This window comes from Scardinius erythrophthalmus (assembly GCF_964197995.2).
Source record: "Scardinius erythrophthalmus genome assembly, chromosome: 15".
NCBI classification, from domain to species: Eukaryota; Metazoa; Chordata; class Actinopteri; order Cypriniformes; family Leuciscidae; genus Scardinius; species Scardinius erythrophthalmus.
The window spans coordinates 17,155,599-17,175,182 of NC_138235.1; the positions used below are offsets into that span (position 1 = coordinate 17,155,599).

The window sequence follows — 19,584 nt, forward strand, 5'->3', positions numbered from 1 at the left end:
CAAATGAAGGGTTACATTCAGTTTACTTTGGGGGAAATTATCATTGCTTAATTAGTTTCAGATTTGGGATTGTTTCAGTCCAGTGGGATTGTATTGGATATAATCTAAACTATTATGTGGGGAAAAGTATTTTACCCCATTGAGGACATTAAAAAGTAGTTGTTGTATTCTAAAAAAAAAAAAAAAAAAAACTTTTACAAGCAACATTGCAAATGTATTACACAGACCTCATTGGATCTTTACTTTTTTTTTTTTTAAGGTGCCCACGTGTTCTGTTATTGTTTGCCAAAACAGATCATCCCGCCCCAAACTCATGCCATTGGTTGAATGCTAACTCAAATACTTTCTCGTTTTAAGAAAAGTATACGATGTTCCAGCAGTTCATTGTGTGATCGCAGGTGGAGAGGATGACAGCTCGAGTGTATTGCGCTGTGTTATTGTGTCTGTCTGGATGCTGGAGCTCAACAGAAGCTGCTCCAGGACAAAACACAGGTGAGGAGATCTTTGTGCTTTAAACTTCATTACACAGTCTGAAGAGATCCATAAACCAGTGCCTTACAAAATATGGCATCTCAGCACATTATAATATACACACATACAGAACAGACTGTGTTTAATTTATAATTAAACATACAGACGTCCAGTGAGCTTTGTATGCTTTATCTATTACTTTTTTATATATATATATATATATATATATATATATATATATATATATATATATATACTTTTATACAGTTAAACAAGAACATTAATGTAAAATGTTTGTTTTATATTAATATGGTTACAAAATATTACCAGATATGTTTGACTTTAATCTGATTTTTTTAGTTTCCCATTTTAACAACTATAATATGTTATAACATGGGGAGCTAATTATAACTTAAAACTTAAATAAAGGTCTGAGTTTTTTTTTTTTTTTGTGGTTTAAAATGCTTAAAATGAATTTTGACATGCAATTGGTTACAACTCTTGTTACACTTTTTTTTTTTTTTATCTGACACTAACACAGTGGATAAAGTAGATTTCCAAACTAATTTAATTTGAAGCAGATAAATATGTGAATAAGCTTGAGACACATATTGCAAAACCACTGGCTTGCTGAAAGATGCTGAAACAAACTATTATAACTTGGTCTCCCCTAATGATGCTCTTCTGTAGTGGTCGATTACTCTTCAGGGAAGGTGACGATTGTGGGGTCCAGTGGAGGATGTGTTTCTCATAGAGACTGCTCTGGAGGATACAAATGCTGTGGGACTGTGTGTGTGCCGCCTGCTTTCAGTGAGTTTAAATTGTGTATAATAATATTAGAGGTCTTTCAAAAGGAACACTGAAAAAAAAAAATGGTGTAGAAACAGTTGTAGTTTAGAAATTGCTCGTAAAGTAAAAAAATAATTACAATGAAACAGCAAGTAATTGAATAAAACATGACATTTTAAAGTAGAAAGACTGATATAGTTCTTTCTTTTAAAAAGTCTTCCAATAACATACAGGTACAACTTTCATTTTTACAGTAAAAACTTCATTCAGCATTCAGTGATTTGGCTTCTCTGTCATGTGTCTGTATAACAGTAAATCCAGGAGTGTGTCCAAACACAAAATATGAAACAGAAGTGTGTGCCATGGTACGTTTCGTGTCGTGTGCCGATGACAGTGACTGTTCCAAGAGGGAGAAATGCTGCAGCAATGGATGTGGACGTCAGTGTATAGCTCCAGTTACAGGTATTATATTATATTATATTATATTATATTATATTATATTATATTATATTATATTATATTATATTATATTATATTATATTATATTTAGTGCTGTCAATCAATAAAAAAAAAACTAATTAATGATACATTTTTCTGTAATTAATCTTATTAATCGCACCTAACATTCAAGTACTTTATATATTTTTAATTTGTAATAATTTCACACTTAATCTCCAAATTAATGTAGTAACAACATAAAGACAGTAGCCAATATTTGAGACATTTGTTTAATGGCATCTTTCTATTAAAAAAAAGGCCATTAATTTTAGCCATTCATTATAGGCATTTAGCATTAGACTATAGTTCAAATCTATCAAATTTAAAGTAGTTTCAGGCAGGTCTTGACCACATTATGTACATGTCCATATCATTTCACTAAATAATTTATTTTAAAGGTCCTTACAGCAACAACAACAAAATAACCAAAACCCACGACGAATAAAACATGAAATTTTAAAGTAGAAAGACTGAAACAGTTCTTTCTAGTAAAACGTATTCCAATAACATATACCTATACATATATAAGTACAACTTCCAAAATATTTTTTTTTTCTACAGTGAAAAATTCATTCAGCATTCAGTGATATGGCTTCTCTGTCATGTGTCTGTATAACAGTAAAACCGGGAGTGTGTCCAATAATAAATGAAGAAATAAGGTGTTTCAGGAAGAATGACGATTTGTGTGCCGATGACAGTGAGTGTCCTAAAAAGGAGAAATGCTGCAGCACTCCATGCGGTGGACGTCGGTGTACGGCTCCAGTTACAGGTATTATATTATATTATATTATATTATATTATATTATATTATATTATATTATATTATATTATATTATATTATATTATATTATATTATATTATATTATATTATATTATATTATATTATAGTGCTGTCAATCAATAAATATATATACATTTATATATTTATATATCTTTATATTGTAATAATTTCACATTTAATCTCCAAATTAATGTAGAAACAACATAAAGACATCTTTTTATAAAAAAAACACACATCAATTTTAGCCATTAATTATAGGCATCCAGCATTACAGTATAATTGAAATCTATCAACATTTATTAGGCTTTAAAAATATAACAACTTTTAATTTAAAACTATCTTCACATAAACCCATTATAATGAATGTCACATTTACCAGCCTTCAATATATCAGAGCTCAATTTTTTATATTGGCCCAGTCAGACCAGTTTAAATTTTTACTTGCCCTGCTAAACTGCATAAAAAATGATTGTTTTCATTGTTTTTGACTCATGTAAACTGTTAAACAGTGCTTTAAGATTTTCATAGGTTTAATAGGTTGGATATACAGAAATTGAATAAAGTCATCAAACACTTCACAGTCTTCACTGCATAAATTATTAATTAAATATAGATTAATTCTTATTAAAGCTACAAAAGTTATTCAGTCAAGAACAGTAAAAGATTTTCTCTCTTTTGTTCTTTAACTAACGTTAATGACAGACATTAAGCAGCAGGTTTGTTAGGCTGCTGTCACTGTAAGTGCTGCCAGTACGCACTGCGTTCTCTTTTGTGTCTTATCGTGCTGAAATGTTTTAAAAGCATTTGCATGAATAAGAGCGTGATCATATATTGTAATGCAAGCCAAAGAATGATGGGGGGAAAATGGATTGCGGACTGGACTAAAATTAATCGCGTTAATGTGTTAACTTTGACAACACTAATTATATTATATTAATTATTATATTATATTATACACACCGGGGCTGTTAAATGCTTGAATCTGATTGGTTGACGAAGATTCTAAGGTGTGTAATTATTTTCAGGGAAACGCACAGCTAAAGTAGATCAGGTCTTGACTGCATCACATGTCCACATCACTTCACCAAATTATTTCTGTTATTTCAAAGTTCCTTACAGCAACAACAGCAAAAGAACCAAAAAACCCAGTGAAAAAGACATTCAGCATTCAGTGATTTGGCTTCTCTGTCATGTGTCTGTATAACAGTAAAGCCAGGAGTGTGTCCAAGCACAAAATTGAAACCAGGAATGTGTGCCTGGATACGTTTCGTGTCGTGTGCCGATGACAGTGACTGTTCCAACAATGAGAAATGCTGCAACAATGGATGTGGACTTCAGTGTATAGCTCCAGTAGTTACAGGTATTATATTATATTATATTATATTATATTATGTTATATTATATTATATTATATTATATTATATTATATTATATTATATTATATTATATTATATTATATTATATTATATTATATTATATTATATTATATTATATTAAAGCAATATCTCACTCTGGCAGTGCAGCATGGCTGTGGCGGAGTGCCGTATGTTACGTTCTATACGAATAATAATAAGAAACAACAATGGAGGGTCTTTAAACCCATCTTTTGTGCAGAACTGTTTCCCTCCTCCACGGATTCAAATCTCAAGTTGACAGTTTGACAGTTGAGCCCAACCCTCCATTACTAATTGTAAAATATGGGTTGAATATAGTGTCAAAATGATTAACACGCGCAAGCACACTTATCAATGAACTTGATACATGTTGCAGAAATGTTTTATCCATGCCTTTCAACTTGCGTGTGCAAAATTCAAAATTGAAGGAATGAGACATTTTTGTGAATACAGATGTTTTTCTGGTGCTAATTATTAATGTGTGCACAACTACCCATCTATTTGACAAATTCACAAATGTGCATCACTACATTTAAACTAATACAATACAACTTGTGTGTGCAAAATCCAAAATCACATGAATGTGTAGCATTTTGTATAAATAGAGACATAGTTGTTAATACAAAACCTCGATTTTGTATTAATGTAGGCCAGAATTTGTGCGTGCAACAAGTAAGATGTGTAGGCCGATTTGTGGATGAGGTGATGCGCGTGCATTCATTGACTCGTTTCTGAGTCCATCCTATTTGATTCATTTGGATTTTGAGACTTTCATTTCGCCGGTTTCGCCTTGCACGATCCACACACACAGATGTCTGAGAAAACCTGCTACCACTAGATGGCAGTTCTATTGAAGCACCAAATTTAGTACACAGTATAGGCCTACCTTATTAATAAAGCGTACTTTGTAGAGGCAAACAGATTAAATCAGATTATGAACAACACCCATAGAAAACCATTATAAAACGCTTAACGTGCAATAGCACGTTGCATGTTCAATAAGGTGTATAGGCTACTGAGTTTTAATATCACCGTCTTACTGCATTGACATTAAGCTTTTTCTTTATAATATGCTCTAATGTCTGCTAACTACATAGCCTACAGACAAGAGCCTATATGAACGTGCGGCGTTTCACGTTAATGGCATTTTCCTTCCTGAGCCTGTTAAAAAGAAAAAGCTTAACATGAAATTCTGCAGTTGCGTTTAACTTTGCATGTATATGGAAAAGCAACCGCAGTGAAGTAAGTTTTAGGTTTGATATTCGCTGCATTTTCTAAAGGGACCATTTGCGAAGTCCACACACAGTCAAAAAAATATAAACGTCCAGTCATTCATTCAAATGAACATACTTACAAGGTTATAGTAAATGCCTAGTGGGCAGACTGACTTAGCCTACTGTATGTCCAGCCAATATCTCGATTGAACAGTAAAAAAAAAATAAAATACTGTAAATTGTTTTGTAATTCATGTTCCAAAGGTTGTAATACGCTCCTAGTGATAGTCAGGTAAGTTTTTGCATTATTCACCTGTAGTAAGTCACCAAAAACCCGTTTGTTTAATTACAGTAATTTTTGTATAAAAAAATATAATTGTTTACTGTAAATAGTATACATGAAGGGAGATATTTGGACAATTTCACATGTAGTAAGCCAGTCTAGTCACTAGGAACATACTACAACCATTTTAAACATGAAAAAACCCTTTTGGTGAATTACAGTATTTTTCTGCAGAATACAGGCTACATACATGAAGGGAAGTATTGTCCAAATTTTACTTGTAAGTCAGTCTTACAGGAACCTTCTACGAGCTTTGGAATTTAAAATTGTCTATTTTTAAATATTAAAAGTAATTTGAATTAAAACAAGTTATAGGTTTTAACGCAGTTAGTGGAATTGGCAGACGTTCCCTTATGCATCATGAGCTGTGGTTAGCACAAAGCATTCTCATGTAGGCTATACATATGCAGCCATACACACGTAGGCTCAAGGAGATTTTTAGTTAATATTTCATGTTGATATACAATGGTTGCATATTGTTAAAACTCATCGTGCTATAGTATGACTATAGCCTATAACAGTGGCAAGGGTCAAGGGAAAACAAATGTCCTGCGAAAATCGTCTTTTTACATTTAAAAACAGACATTTTCAAATTCCAAAGCTTGTATACTATGTATACAGTGTGTAGTCAGATAAAAATAAGCCTATAATATGAATGCAACTGCAAAATTTCACGGGTTTTTTTTAACAGGAAGGAAAATTCCATTAACGTGAAACATCGCGCGTCGCGTTCCTGGCTCTTGTCTGTTGGCTATATAGTTTTCCTCCCATAGAGCATATTATAAAGAAAAAGCTTAACGCTATTGCACGTTAAGCATTTTATAGTGGTTTTCTATGGGTGTTGTTCATAATCTGATTTAATCTGTTTGCCTCTACAAAGTACGCTTTATTAATAAGGTAGGCCTATACTGTGTACTAAATTTGGTGCTTCAATAGAACTGCCATCTAGTGGTAGCAGGTTTTCTCAGACATCTGTGTGTGTGGATCGTGCAAGGCGAAACCGGCGAAATGAAAGTCTCAAAATCCAAATGAATCAAATAGGATGGACTCAGAAACGAGTCAATGAATGCATGCGCATCACCTCATCCACAAATACACATCTTACTTGGTGCATGCACAAATTCTGCCCTACATTAATACAAAATCGAGGTTTTGTATTAACAACTATGTCTCTATTTATACAAAATGCTGCACATTCATGTGATTTGGGATTTTGCACACACAAGTTGTATTGTATTAGTTTAAATGTAGTGACGCACATTTGTGAATTTGTCAAATAGATGGGTAGTTGTGCACACATTAATAATTAGCACCAGGCCTATTTATTTGTAGTTGTTTGTGTGTGGGTTGTGAAATGCTTAAAAACCGCGAAAAGAAAGTCTCAAAATCCAAATGAATCAAATGAGATTGACTCAGATGAGACGTCAATGAATGCAGGTGTGTCACCTGATCCACACATGCACATCTTCTTTGTTGCATGCGCAAATTATGATACACTAATTGCACACGCAAGTTGAAAGGCATAGATAAAACATTTCTGCACCATGTATCAAGTTCATTGATAAGTGTTAATCATTTTGATACTATATTCATCCCATGGTAAAACGTCACTTTAGAACTAGCAACGAAGGAACTCTGAGTCTCTTCATTGAAGCTTATTGTTTTATATAGAGTAGAGTATTATGAGAGATAGATCGTCAAAACGAGTGCATTACCTCCATGAAGCTAATATTCTTCAGGTCAATCTAATAGTAATAATCACAAATCAGTTTGAATGTCTGCTGAAGAAAGTGAAATCTTTGTCTTTGTCCTTTTAACAGTTAAGGGCATTTCCCATGACAGCGATAGTCAACAATGCATTTGTGTCTTATTGTTTACAACCTTGTTTCGACCTTTCACTATAAAAGTATTTGTACAATAGGAAATAAACACAAGCAAATAGTACAGTCAAAAGTACAAAAGCAGAGCTAGTTATAGTAGCTACAGGATTTCAGTTAAATAAAAATATAGTCATGAAACTACCCTCAGCCAAATCGATTTGCTCTGGAACAAGTAATAGATGAATAAATCTTATATACCCAAAATGAATTATACCTCATGTTTAAACATTATCTACATAAGAAGAACCAGTTGCAAATTCCTGAAGGACTGAATCAACTTGAATTCCATAACTTTTTGTCGCCATGGTCAGATCATTGATGATCTGGTTCAAATTTCATGAAAATCTGTGCCACGGTCTAGGTCTAGAAGGAGTTCGAAAAATAGTTTTTTCAGAAAATTCAAAATGGCGGAAAAAATTCCATGACGGAAAATTATGTAATAGGGTGCAATCGAATCGTCTTGAGCCAATGAATCAGAGGAACACAATAATTTTGTTTCTAGCCCTTGTGGTTCAAAAGTTATTAGCATAAACATGAGTGTAACTTTGGACAGTTGGTGGCGCTAGAGGGAATGAGTTGGAGACTCCAAATTTGCTATGCTGATAGTTCAGACTGTCCTCTATCAATGTGCCAAATTTCATAACTTTCTCGCAAGCGGTTCTTTGGGCTGCCATAGACTCCCAGTCAGAAAAATGAAGAATATTAATAAGAGCGGGAACGGATACAATAGGTGCCTCCGCACCTTCGGTGCTTGGCCCCTAATAAGTTCAAACGACTGATTCATTCAAGAATGAGGCAGTTGTTTATGCATGGGTTATTGAATCTTTGACTCAACAGTTTCGTTCAAAACAATGAATCATTCATTAATGAAAACACGGTTAAGTGTTCCTGTGATATATTGGTTCTGCTGTGATCTTTGTTTGGAACTATCTGTTTGGAACTAACTGTTTATTGAACTGTTATGTATGAAATCAATGCCACATTTTCAATCGTGATGGTATTCAGGAAAACAGCACTCGTCGTGTGAGGTTGCTTAACTGTATCATGTGTTAAAAACATAAAAACTCTTTAAACTTTTTTAATCGGCAGCATGTTGTTAACTGAGTTTCTTTGTGAGCTGCACTCATTTGTTCCCATATTTCTCCTCGAGGGGCTGCGCGAGCCTCTGCAGCATAACCTTGTTACCATTAGTAATAATACATTTATCATCCACTATCGATCGTAACTTACAATAAATGTAATAAAATCAGATTCATTCTCTCATTTTAGTGACTCCCTAGTTATGTATATATATACAGGGCCGGCTCTAGCCCTTTGGTTGCCCTAAGCAAGATTGAGTTTTTTGCGCACAGGTATAGTTTAGTAGTTTAATTACGGTTATTATAACGCATTTGTCATCTGCTTGTATGTATCCATTATTTATTAATAGCCTACAAGTCTGCTGTCTGAATGATGATCAAACATATACTGATGAGTTTAATAAAGTTTATTGTACATCACACAAAAGATGAAGCGTCAGTTTTATTTCAGAAAATCACCGTAAGAGCTGAGTAAACACAGTAAGTTATAAGAAGTGCGCAAGTACATAAACAAATTTCGGTAGAGTTGAGGGAGCATTCCTGTGGGCGGAGGTTAGTCAAAAAACTGTTCTAGTGACATCATTAAAGAAGGAAGTAGAGGGATGTAGTCCAAACGGGCCGTTCGATGTAGGCGACTTCAGTTAAATAAAATATCTCGCTTGGCATTGAACTTTGAGCTTTATAAATGTACAGATATTATTTATGCTCTAACAGCAACATTACACACTAACTTTAGTTTGAAACATGGGATCACGAAGAACAGGACCTTTAAATATTTGTTCAAAATGAACGAATCGTTCATGCACGTCACATCACTTCACCAAAGGTTTTCAGTTATTTCAAAGGTCCTTACAGCAACAACAGCAAAGGAACCAAAAGCCCCAGTGAAAAAGACATTCAGTGATTTGGCTTCTCTGTAATGTGTCTGTATAACAGCAAGCCCAGGAGTGTGTCCAATCAGAAAATATGAACCAGGAATGTGTGCCTGGATACGTTTCGTGTCGTGTGCCGATGATAGTGACTGTGCCAACAATGAGAAATGCTGCAGCAATGGATGTGGACTTCAGTGTATGGCTCCAGTTACAGGTATTTTTATTATTATATTATACTCTATTACAGGGCGGACTGGGGCTGAAAATAATCTTATTTAAACTGTGATTAAATTATATAAAGAAAGCGATCAAATTGGCCAAGCTGTCAATCAAACAGCGCGAGTTTATCTGGACACTTGCCAAAACTCATGACGCTGTTACAATGTACAGTACAACGAAACTCTTACTGCATTTACATTGTGTTTGCATTGTTGTGAAAGCCAGAGGTGTAAAGTCCAGGTTCAGAAAATAAAATTCCCAAAACAACACTGACCAAGCAAATAAATATTGTAAACAACAGGATAAAAATAAATTATTTCCATGTTTTTTTGAAAATAATGATAATACTGTAATTATAAGCAGAATAATTGACGGTGCATTGAACTATTAGAAATTTTAGATCAGAAATTGCTAGTAAAGTTCAAAAATAATTACAAAGAAACAGCAAGTTACACATTGAATAAAACATGACATTTTAAAGTAGAAAGACTGAAATGCACTATATTACCAAAGGTTTTGGGACGTCTGCCTTTACATGCACATGAACTTTAATCCGTAGGGTTTAATATGGAGTTGGCCCACCCTTTGCAGCTATAACAGCTTCAACTCTTCTGGGAAGGCTTTCCACAATGTTTAGGAGTGTGTTTATGGGAATTTTTTACCATTCTTTTAGAAGCACATTTGTGATGTCAGGCACTGATGTTGGATAAGAAGGCCTGGCTTGCAGTCTCGCTCTAATTCATCCCAAAGGTGTTCTATCGGATAGAGGTTAGGACTCTGTGCAGGCCAGTTAAGTTCCTCCACACCAACCTCACTCAATCATGTCTTTATGGACCTTGCTTTGTGCACTTGTGCACAGTCATGTTTGAACAGGAAAGGGCTCTGCCCAAACTGTTCCCACAAAGTTGGGAACATGAAATTGTCCAAAATGTCTTGGTATACTGAGGCATTAAGAGTTCCTTTCACTGGAACTAAGGGGCCAAGCCCAACCCCTGTAAAACCACCCCACACCATAATCCCCAGAATTTAGTCGTGAGGACATTTCAAAAAAAACTTACTTATTGCACAGGTGGCAACCTATCACGGTACCATGCTTGAATTCGCTGAGCTCCTGAGAGCGACCCATTCTTTCACAAATGTTTGTAGAAGCAGTAGGTGCTTGATTTTATACAACTGTGGCCATGGGAGTGATCAGAACACCGGAATTCAATGATTTGGAGGGGTGTCCCAATAATTTTGCCAATATAGTGTAGCTCTTTCTTGTAAATCGTATTCCAATAATATACAGTGGTATGGAAAAGTTTGGGCACCCCTGTAAATTTTCATGATTTTCCTTTTATAAATCATTGGTTGTCTGGATAAGAAATTTCAGTTAAATATATCATATAGGATACAAACACAGTGATATTTGAGAAGTGAAATAAAGTTTATATGATTTATGGAAAGTGTGCAAGAATTATTTAAAACTAAATTAGGCATGTGCATACATTTAGGCACCACAAAAGAATAATTAACTCAATATTTTGTGCATCCTCCTTTTGCATAAATAACAGCCTCTAAACGCTTTCTATAGCTTCCAATTAGAGTCTGGATTCTGGCGGAAGGTATTTTGGACCATTCTTCTTTACAAAACATCTCCAGTTCAGTCAGGTTTGATGGTTTCCGAGCATGGACAGCCCGCTTTAAATCACACCACACATTTCAATAATATTCAGGTCTGGGGACTGAAATGGCCATTCCAGAACGTTGTACTTGTTCCTCTGCATGAATGCCTTAGTAGAATTTGAGCAGTGTTTAGGGTCGTTGTCTTGTTGAAAGATCCAGCCCCGGCGCAACTTCAACTTTGTCACGGATTCCTGGACATTGTTCTTCAGAATCTGCTGATATTGAGTGGAATCCATGCGACCCTCAACTTTAACAAGATTCCCAGTCCCTGCACTGGCCACACATCTCCATAGCATGATGGAACCGCCACCAAATTTTACTGTAGGTAGCAAGTGTTTTTCTTGGAATGCAGTGTTCTTTTTCCGCCATGCATAACGCCCCTTGTTTTGCCCAAATAACTCTATTTTAGTTTCATCAGTCCACAGCACCTTATTCCAAAATGAAGCTGGCTTGTCCAAATGTGCTTTAGCATACCTCAGCGACACCGTTTGTGGCGTGTGCAGAGAAAAGGCTTTTTCCGCATTACTCGTCCATACAGCAGCTTGTGTAAAATGCGCTGAATAGTTGAACGATGCACAGTGACACCATCTGCAGCAAGATGATGTTGTAGGTCTTTGGAGCTGGTCTGTGGGTTGACTGTGACTGTTCTCACCATCCTGCGCCTCTGCTTATCTGAGATTTTTCTTGGTCTGCCACTTTGGGCCTTAACTAGAACTGTACCTCTGGTCTTCCAATTCCTCAGAGTTGAGACAGCTTTTTGTATCCTTCCCCTAAACCATGATGTTGAACAATGTTTTCAGGTCATCTGAGAGTTGTTTTGAGGCTCCCATGTTGCCACTCTTCAGAGAAGATGCAAAGAGGAGAAATACTTACAATTGGCCTCCTTAAATACCCTTTCTCATGATTGGATTCACCTGTGTATGGAGGTCAAGGGTCACTGAGGTTACCAAACTAATTTTGAGTTCTAATAATTAGTGCTAAAGGTATTGAAATCAATAAAAGGACAAGGGTGCCTAAATTTATGCACATGCCTAATTTATTTTAAATAATTCTTGCTCACTTTCCATAAATCATATAAACTTTATTTCACTTCTCAAATACCACTGTATTTGTCTCCTATATGATATATTTGAGATATGGATATATACTGAAATTTCTTTTCCAGACAACCAATGATTTATAAAGGAAAATCATGAAAATTTACAGGGGTGCCCAAACTTTTCCATACACCTTCCAAAACTCTTTTTTATTACAGTGAATAATTCATTCAGCATTCAGTGATATGGCTTCTCTGTCATGTGTCTGTATAACAGCAAACAGCTGCTCGGTTTCTGTGGACAGTAAATCCAGCCTTCTTCGATTTGATTGGCTATCAAACATTTCGACATTGACGAGCCGCTGCACTGAGATTGAGCACGCTAAATTTGACACAAGTGGGCCGTGCTGGCGCGGATCAATCTGGCGTGCGGAAATATAGGCTACGTACATTTTCTATAATTTGTTCTTTATATATATTTATGTAGCAATGGACCAGCGCAAGTTATACGACCCACTGGGAAAACCCCAGGTGAACCAGATGCCCAGTCTGCCCCTGCTAGGAGTGTGTCCAAGTAGAAAATATAAACCAGGAATGTGTGCCCGGATACATTTCGTGCCGTGTGCCGATGACAGTGACTGTGCCAACAATGAGAAATGCTGCAACAATGGATGTGGACTTCAGTGTATGGCTCCAGTTACAGGTATTTTTATTATTATATTATTATTCTATTACAGGGCTGACTGGAGCTATAAAGTGGCCCTGGACTTTCTGGCACACAGTGACCCACCACAACTGGTCCACAACAAATCACAACAAATATTTTTACACAGCTCTTTTATGTAGAGGCACAGTTTAATATCTCTAAAGTTTAATACATCGGTCCATATAACACAATGTTCTGGTATGGTCTAAAATAGCGGTTTTCAATCTTGGTCCCAGGGACCCACCGCTCTGCACTTATTATATGTCTGTCTCTCTATCTTAGTACAGTACAGTTCATAGAACTCTTATCCAATGAGCTGATGATCTGAATCATGTGTGTATATCACAATATATTCACATAGATTTTTACATTTGTAATAATATTTCACAATATTTTACTGTAAAGCTGAATTTATTTGATCAAAAATAGTATTCAGACTGTAGCTATTTTTGATGAAACAAATTCAGCCTTCTTTCAAAAACATTGATTAAGTCTTAATTATTTCAAACTTTTGACCCACCAGTGTAGGCTACATCCACCCGATAGCGCCCCGCCGACAGCTGTGTTACTACATTGGAATTTAAGATGACACAACTTTAAATAACGTTTTGTTTTTCAACATGTTTTTAATTTTCCAGCTTTATAAAAATTAATCTAAAGATTATTTTGTTTTTATATGTTACAATGTACAGTACATTCAGAAAATAAAATTCCCACAACAACACTGACCAAGCAAATAAATATTGTAAACAACAGGATAAAAATAAATTATTTCCATGTTTTTTTGAAAATAATGATAATACTGTAATTATAAGCAGAATAATTGACGGTGCATTGAATTATTAGAAATTTTAGATCAGAAATTGCTAGTAAAGTTCAAAAATAATTACAAAGAAACAGCAAGTTACACATTGAATAAAACATGACATTTTAAAGTAGAAAGACTGAAATGCACTATATAACCAAAGGTTTTGGGACGTCTGCCTTTACATGCACATGAACTTTAATCCGTAGGGTTTAATATGGAGTTGGCCCACCCTTTGCAGCTATAACAGCTTCAACTCTTCTGGGAAGGCTTTCCACAATGTTTAGGAGTGTGTTTATGGGAATTTTTTACCATTCTTTTAGAAGCACATTTGTGATGTCAGGCACTGATGTTGGATAAGAAGGCCTGGCTTGCAGTCTCGCTCTAATTCATCCCAAAGGTGTTCTATCGGATAGAGGTTAGGACTCTGTGCAGGCCAGTTAAGTTCCTCCACACCAACCTCACTCAATCATGTCTTTATGGACCTTGCTTTGTGCACTTGTGCACAGTCATGTTTGAACAGGAAAGGGCTCTGCCCAAACTGTTCCCACAAAGTTGGGAACATGAAATTGTCCAAAATGTCTTGGTATACTGAGGCATTAAGAGTTCCTTTCACTGGAACTAAGGGGCCAAGCCCAACCCCTGTAAAACCACCCCACACCATAATCCCCAGAATTTAGTCGTGAGGACATTTCAAAAAAAACTTACTTATTGCACAGGTGGCAACCTATCACGGTACCATGCTTGAATTCGCTGAGCTCCTGAGAGCGACCCATTCTTTCACAAATGTTTGTAGAAGCAGTAGGTGCTTGATTTTATACAACTGTGGCCATGGGAGTGATCAGAACACCGGAATTCAATGATTTGGAGGGGTGTCCCAATAATTTTGCCAATATAGTGTAGCTCTTTCTTGTAAATCGTATTCCAATAATATACAGTGGTATGGAAAAGTTTGGGCACCCCTGTAAATTTTCATGATTTTCCTTTTATAAATCATTGGTTGTCTGGATAAGAAATTTCAGTTAAATATATCATATAGGATACAAACACAGTGATATTTGAGAAGTGAAATAAAGTTTATATGATTTATGGAAAGTGTGCAAGAATTATTTAAAACTAAATTAGGCATGTGCATACATTTAGGCACCACAAAAGAATAATTAACTCAATATTTTGTGCATCCTCCTTTTGCATAAATAACAGCCTCTAAACGCTTTCTATAGCTTCCAATTAGAGTCTGGATTCTGGCGGAAGGTATTTTGGACCATTCTTCTTTACAAAACATCTCCAGTTCAGTCAGGTTTGATGGTTTCCGAGCATGGACAGCCCGCTTTAAATCACACCACACATTTCAATAATATTCAGGTCTGGGGACTGAAATGGCCATTCCAGAACGTTGTACTTGTTCCTCTGCATGAATGCCTTAGTAGAATTTGAGCAGTGTTTAGGGTCGTTGTCTTGTTGAAAGATCCAGCCCCGGCGCAACTTCAACTTTGTCACGGATTCCTGGACATTGTTCTTCAGAATCTGCTGATATTGAGTGGAATCCATGCGACCCTCAACTTTAACAAGATTCCCAGTCCCTGCACTGGCCACACATCTCCATAGCATGATGGAACCGCCACCAAATTTTACTGTAGGTAGCAAGTGTTTTTCTTGGAATGCAGTGTTCTTTTTCCGCCATGCATAACGCCCCTTGTTTTGCCCAAATAACTCTATTTTAGTTTCATCAGTCCACAGCACCTTATTCCAAAATGAAGCTGGCTTGTCCAAATGTGCTTTAGCATACCTCAGCGACACCGTTTGTGGCGTGTGCAGAGAAAAGGCTTTTTCCGCATTACTCGTCCATACAGCAGCTTGTGTAAAATGCGCTGAATAGTTGAACGATGCACAGTGACACCATCTGCAGCAAGATGATGTTGTAGGTCTTTGGAGCTGGTCTGTGGGTTGACTGTGACTGTTCTCACCATCCTGCGCCTCTGCTTATCTGAGATTTTTCTTGGTCTGCCACTTTGGGCCTTAACTAGAACTGTACCTCTGGTCTTCCAATTCCTCAGAGTTGAGACGGCTTTTTGTATCCTTCCCCTAAACCATGATGTTGAACAATGTTTTCAGGTCATCTGAGAGTTGTTTTGAGGCTCCCATGTTGCCACTCTTCAGAGAAGATGCAAAGAGGAGAAATACTTACAATTGGCCTCCTTAAATACCCTTTCTCATGATTGGATTCACCTGTGTATGGAGGTCAAGGGTCACTGAGGTTACCAAACTAATTTTGAGTTCTAATAATTAGTGCTAAAGGTATTGAAATCAATAAAAGGACAAGGGTGCCTAAATTTATGCACATGCCTAATTTATTTTAAATAATTCTTGCACACTTTCCATAAATCATATAAACTTTATTTCACTTCTCAAATACCACTGTATTTGTCTCCTATATGATATATTTGAGATATATATATACTGAAATTTCTTATCCAGACAACCAATGATTTATAAAGGAAAATCATGAAAATTTACAGGGGTGCCCAAACTTTTCCATACACCTTCCAAAACTCTTTTTTATTACAGTGAATAATTCATTCAGCATTCAGTGATATGGCTTCTCTGTCATGTGTCTGTATAACAGCAAACAGCTGTAATAATACAATACAAAATAATAGGGTAAACGTACCTATTAAGCTCAAGTACCCATTAAGCACACTACCATCTTGGAGCTCAGATTATAAAAAGAAACAGCAATGTATTATCCTATTTGATGTATTAACCAATTGATGTGTTTGTTACTATTTACCTCCTGTAATTTTAAACCAATCAGACCATTGCACACTGAGATATGTGTGTCCATGTGTTCACACTGTCTGGCGGCTATTTTCAAAGCTGTCTGAAAACTTTCACCAGAAGAGGAGCCCCTCAGATGTGCATTTTTTATATGTTTAAACATTTATTTTGAAGAAGTACATCTTCTTATTGCAAAATTAAGAGATTAATGTTTAGACTTTTGAATATTATAACCTGGAACCTGGATGTGGGAAATAATTACAGTTAGATCTAAAAGGTAGTTTTAGCAACATAGCCCAGATGCTACAAACATAGCTAGCTTACTAGCTGTATAAGATTGTGTGCTACATTAATATATTACTTCACAGGAATTAATGGCTTGTACTTTTAAATCCATAATATTATAATTTTACATTTTATTGATAGTCTGTGGTTTTAAACTGCTGTAATTTTTAAAGAATTCATATTATTGTTAGGTGAGCTTAAAGGGTGCACTACTATGACAATCACACAGCTTCAGTGTGACATCAATTAGAAAAAGCATAATTTCATAGATATTGTCTATAATAGTTGTTCATATTAAAATTGGTATAAACTTAATACATTACCTAGATTATTAATTTAGCTAAATATTTTCCTTTAAATTTTAATTTAATATTTATTAATTAAAAAATGATTTTGCTCCAATTAAGCACAGTGTGTGCTCCCTTTAAGCTCACCCACATTAAACGTCTATGTAAATACTTAATAATCAGAATTTAAATATTAACTGATGGTTGTCACTATGTTAATCTTCAAAAAAATGATTAATAAACTTATTTTCACAGTCTTAAGATGACAAAAGCTAGACGAAACTATAGTGTATGCCCAAAGATGAAAGAGGCATGTCATACAAAGAAGGAGCCATCAGAAACCTGTCGTATCTGTCCAAGAAGTTTGGAGTAGACAGGAAAGCTCTGACCCAGAGAGTTAAAGGGATACTCCACTTTTTTTGGAAATAGGCTCATTTTACAACTCCCCCAGAGTTAAACAGTTGAGTTTTACCGTTTTCGAATCCATTCAGCCGATCTCCGGGTCTGGCGGTACCACTTTTAGCATAGCTTAGCATAATGAATTGAACCGGACAAGACCATTAGCATCTCTCTCAAAAAAATGACCAAAGAGTTTCGATATTTTTCCTATTTAAAACTCGACTCTTCTGTAGTTACATCGTGTACTAAGACGGACGGAAAATGAAAAGGTGCGATTTTGAGAGTATAGTTCCTAGCCATATCAGCCTAGAAAATTGAAACTTTACATTTTCCGTCGGTCTTATTACACGATGTAACTACAGAAGAGTCGAGTTTTAAATAGGAAAAATATCGAAACTCTTTGGTCATTTTTTTGAGAGAGATGCTAATGGTCTTGTCCGGTTCAATTCATTATGCTAAGCTATGCTAAAAGTGGTACCGGCAGACCCGGAGATCGGCTGAATGGATTCGAAAACGGTAAAACTCAACTGTTTAACTCTGGGGGAGTTGTAAAATGAGCCTATTTCCAAAAAAAGTGGAGTATCCCTTTAAGGAGCTCATTGGTTTGTTTTGTTATTTGATTTTTCAATATGGGTTACATAGCTGAACGTGGACTAGTCTAGATGTTGCAATGAGTTTGAATGACACGTCACTATGAATAGGATAGGCTACCTGATCAAATTGAATGCCTTGTTGCTTGATTTTAGTGTTCTGTTTTTTTGTGATTGACTCTGTACCTTCAAATAAAACTTTTTTCAATTATTCCTTAAAAAGGTTGTTTAAAATAAACAAGAATTTTTAATAAAACTTGTTGTGAGCTTATTGGGAACAGGGGTGTGCTTAAAGGGTACAAAACGTACCCATTAAGCACAGCCAGACTTTTTATATTTAATGATGTACATCTTAATTGAAATACTTTTGTCATTTAAAATAAAATGAAATATTATAGTGTGAGAGATTAATATTTTATTTTAAAATAACTTCTTGTACTAAAACCAATATCTTGTGCACTAAAAATGTCTCAATGTAGATTTTGGTGAGCTTAATAGGTACGTTTACCCTACATTTTCTATAATTTGTTCTTTATATATATTTATGTAGCAATGGACCAGCGCAAGTTATACGACCCACTGGGAAAACCCCAGGTGAACCAGATGCCCAGTCTGCCCCTGCTAGGAGTGTGTCCAAGTAGAAAATATAAACCAGGAATGTGTGCCCGGATACATTTCGTGCCGTGTGCCGATGACAGTGACTGTGCCAACAATGAGAAATGCTGCAACAATGGATGTGGACTTCAGTGTATGGCTCCAGTTACAGGTATTTTTATTATTATATTATTATTCTATTACAGGGCTGACTGGGGCTATAAAGTGGCCCTGGACTTTCTGGCACACAGTGACCCACCACAACTGGTCCACAACAAATCACAACAAATATTTTTACACAGCTCTTTTATGTAGAGGCACAGTTTAATATCTCTAAAGTTTAATACATCGGTCCATATAACACAATGTTCTGGTATGGTCTAAAATAGCGGTTTTCAATCTTGGTCCCAGGGACCCACCGCTCTGCACTTTTTATATGTCTGTCTCTCTATCTTAGTACAGTACAGTTCATAGAACTCTTATCTAATGAGCTGATGATCTGAATCATGTGTGTATATCACAATATATTCACATAGATTTTTACATTTGTAATAATATTTCACAATATTTTACTGTAAAGCTGAATTTATTTGATCAAAAATAGTATTCAGATTGTAGCTATTTTTGATGAAACAAATTCAGCCTTCTTTCAAAAACATTGATTAAGTCTTAATTATTTCAAACTTTTGACCCACCAGTGTAGGCTACATCCACCCGATAGCGCCCCGCCGACAGCTGTGTTACTACATTGGAATTTAAGATGACACGACTGTAAATAACGTTTTGTTTTTCAACATGTTTTTAATATTCCAGCTTTATAAAAATTAATCTAAAGATTATTTTGTTTTTATATGTTGTCGAATATGGTTTTATAATTTTGAGAAATTAATATAGGCTAT

At 35.5% G+C, this 19,584-nt stretch overlaps 1 protein-coding gene across 5 annotated transcripts in view; it reads left to right on the forward strand.

The window, feature by feature from the left end:
* Window positions 1–363: 363 nt before the first annotated feature.
* The window catches only part of LOC308702870 (uncharacterized protein), a 71,830-nt gene continuing 52,609 nt past the window's right edge, over window positions 364–19,584 (forward strand). For 4 of the 5 annotated variants that reach the window (XM_081386005.1, XM_081386007.1, XM_081386006.1 and 1 more), the window contains exons 1-8: window positions 364–492; window positions 1,162–1,281; window positions 1,573–1,722; window positions 2,378–2,527; window positions 3,747–3,899; window positions 9,386–9,535; window positions 12,729–12,944; window positions 18,642–18,857. In XM_081386005.1, coding sequence (XP_081242131.1) covers window positions 408–492; window positions 1,162–1,281; window positions 1,573–1,722; window positions 2,378–2,527; window positions 3,747–3,899; window positions 9,386–9,535; window positions 12,729–12,944; window positions 18,642–18,857 — 1,240 coding nt within the window. In that variant the 5' untranslated portion in view covers window positions 364–407. The remainder of the gene's footprint in view (window positions 493–1,161; window positions 1,282–1,572; window positions 1,723–2,377; window positions 2,528–3,746; window positions 3,900–9,385; window positions 9,536–12,728; window positions 12,945–18,641; window positions 18,858–19,584) is intronic. The other variant, XM_081386009.1, reaches the window with a different exon arrangement.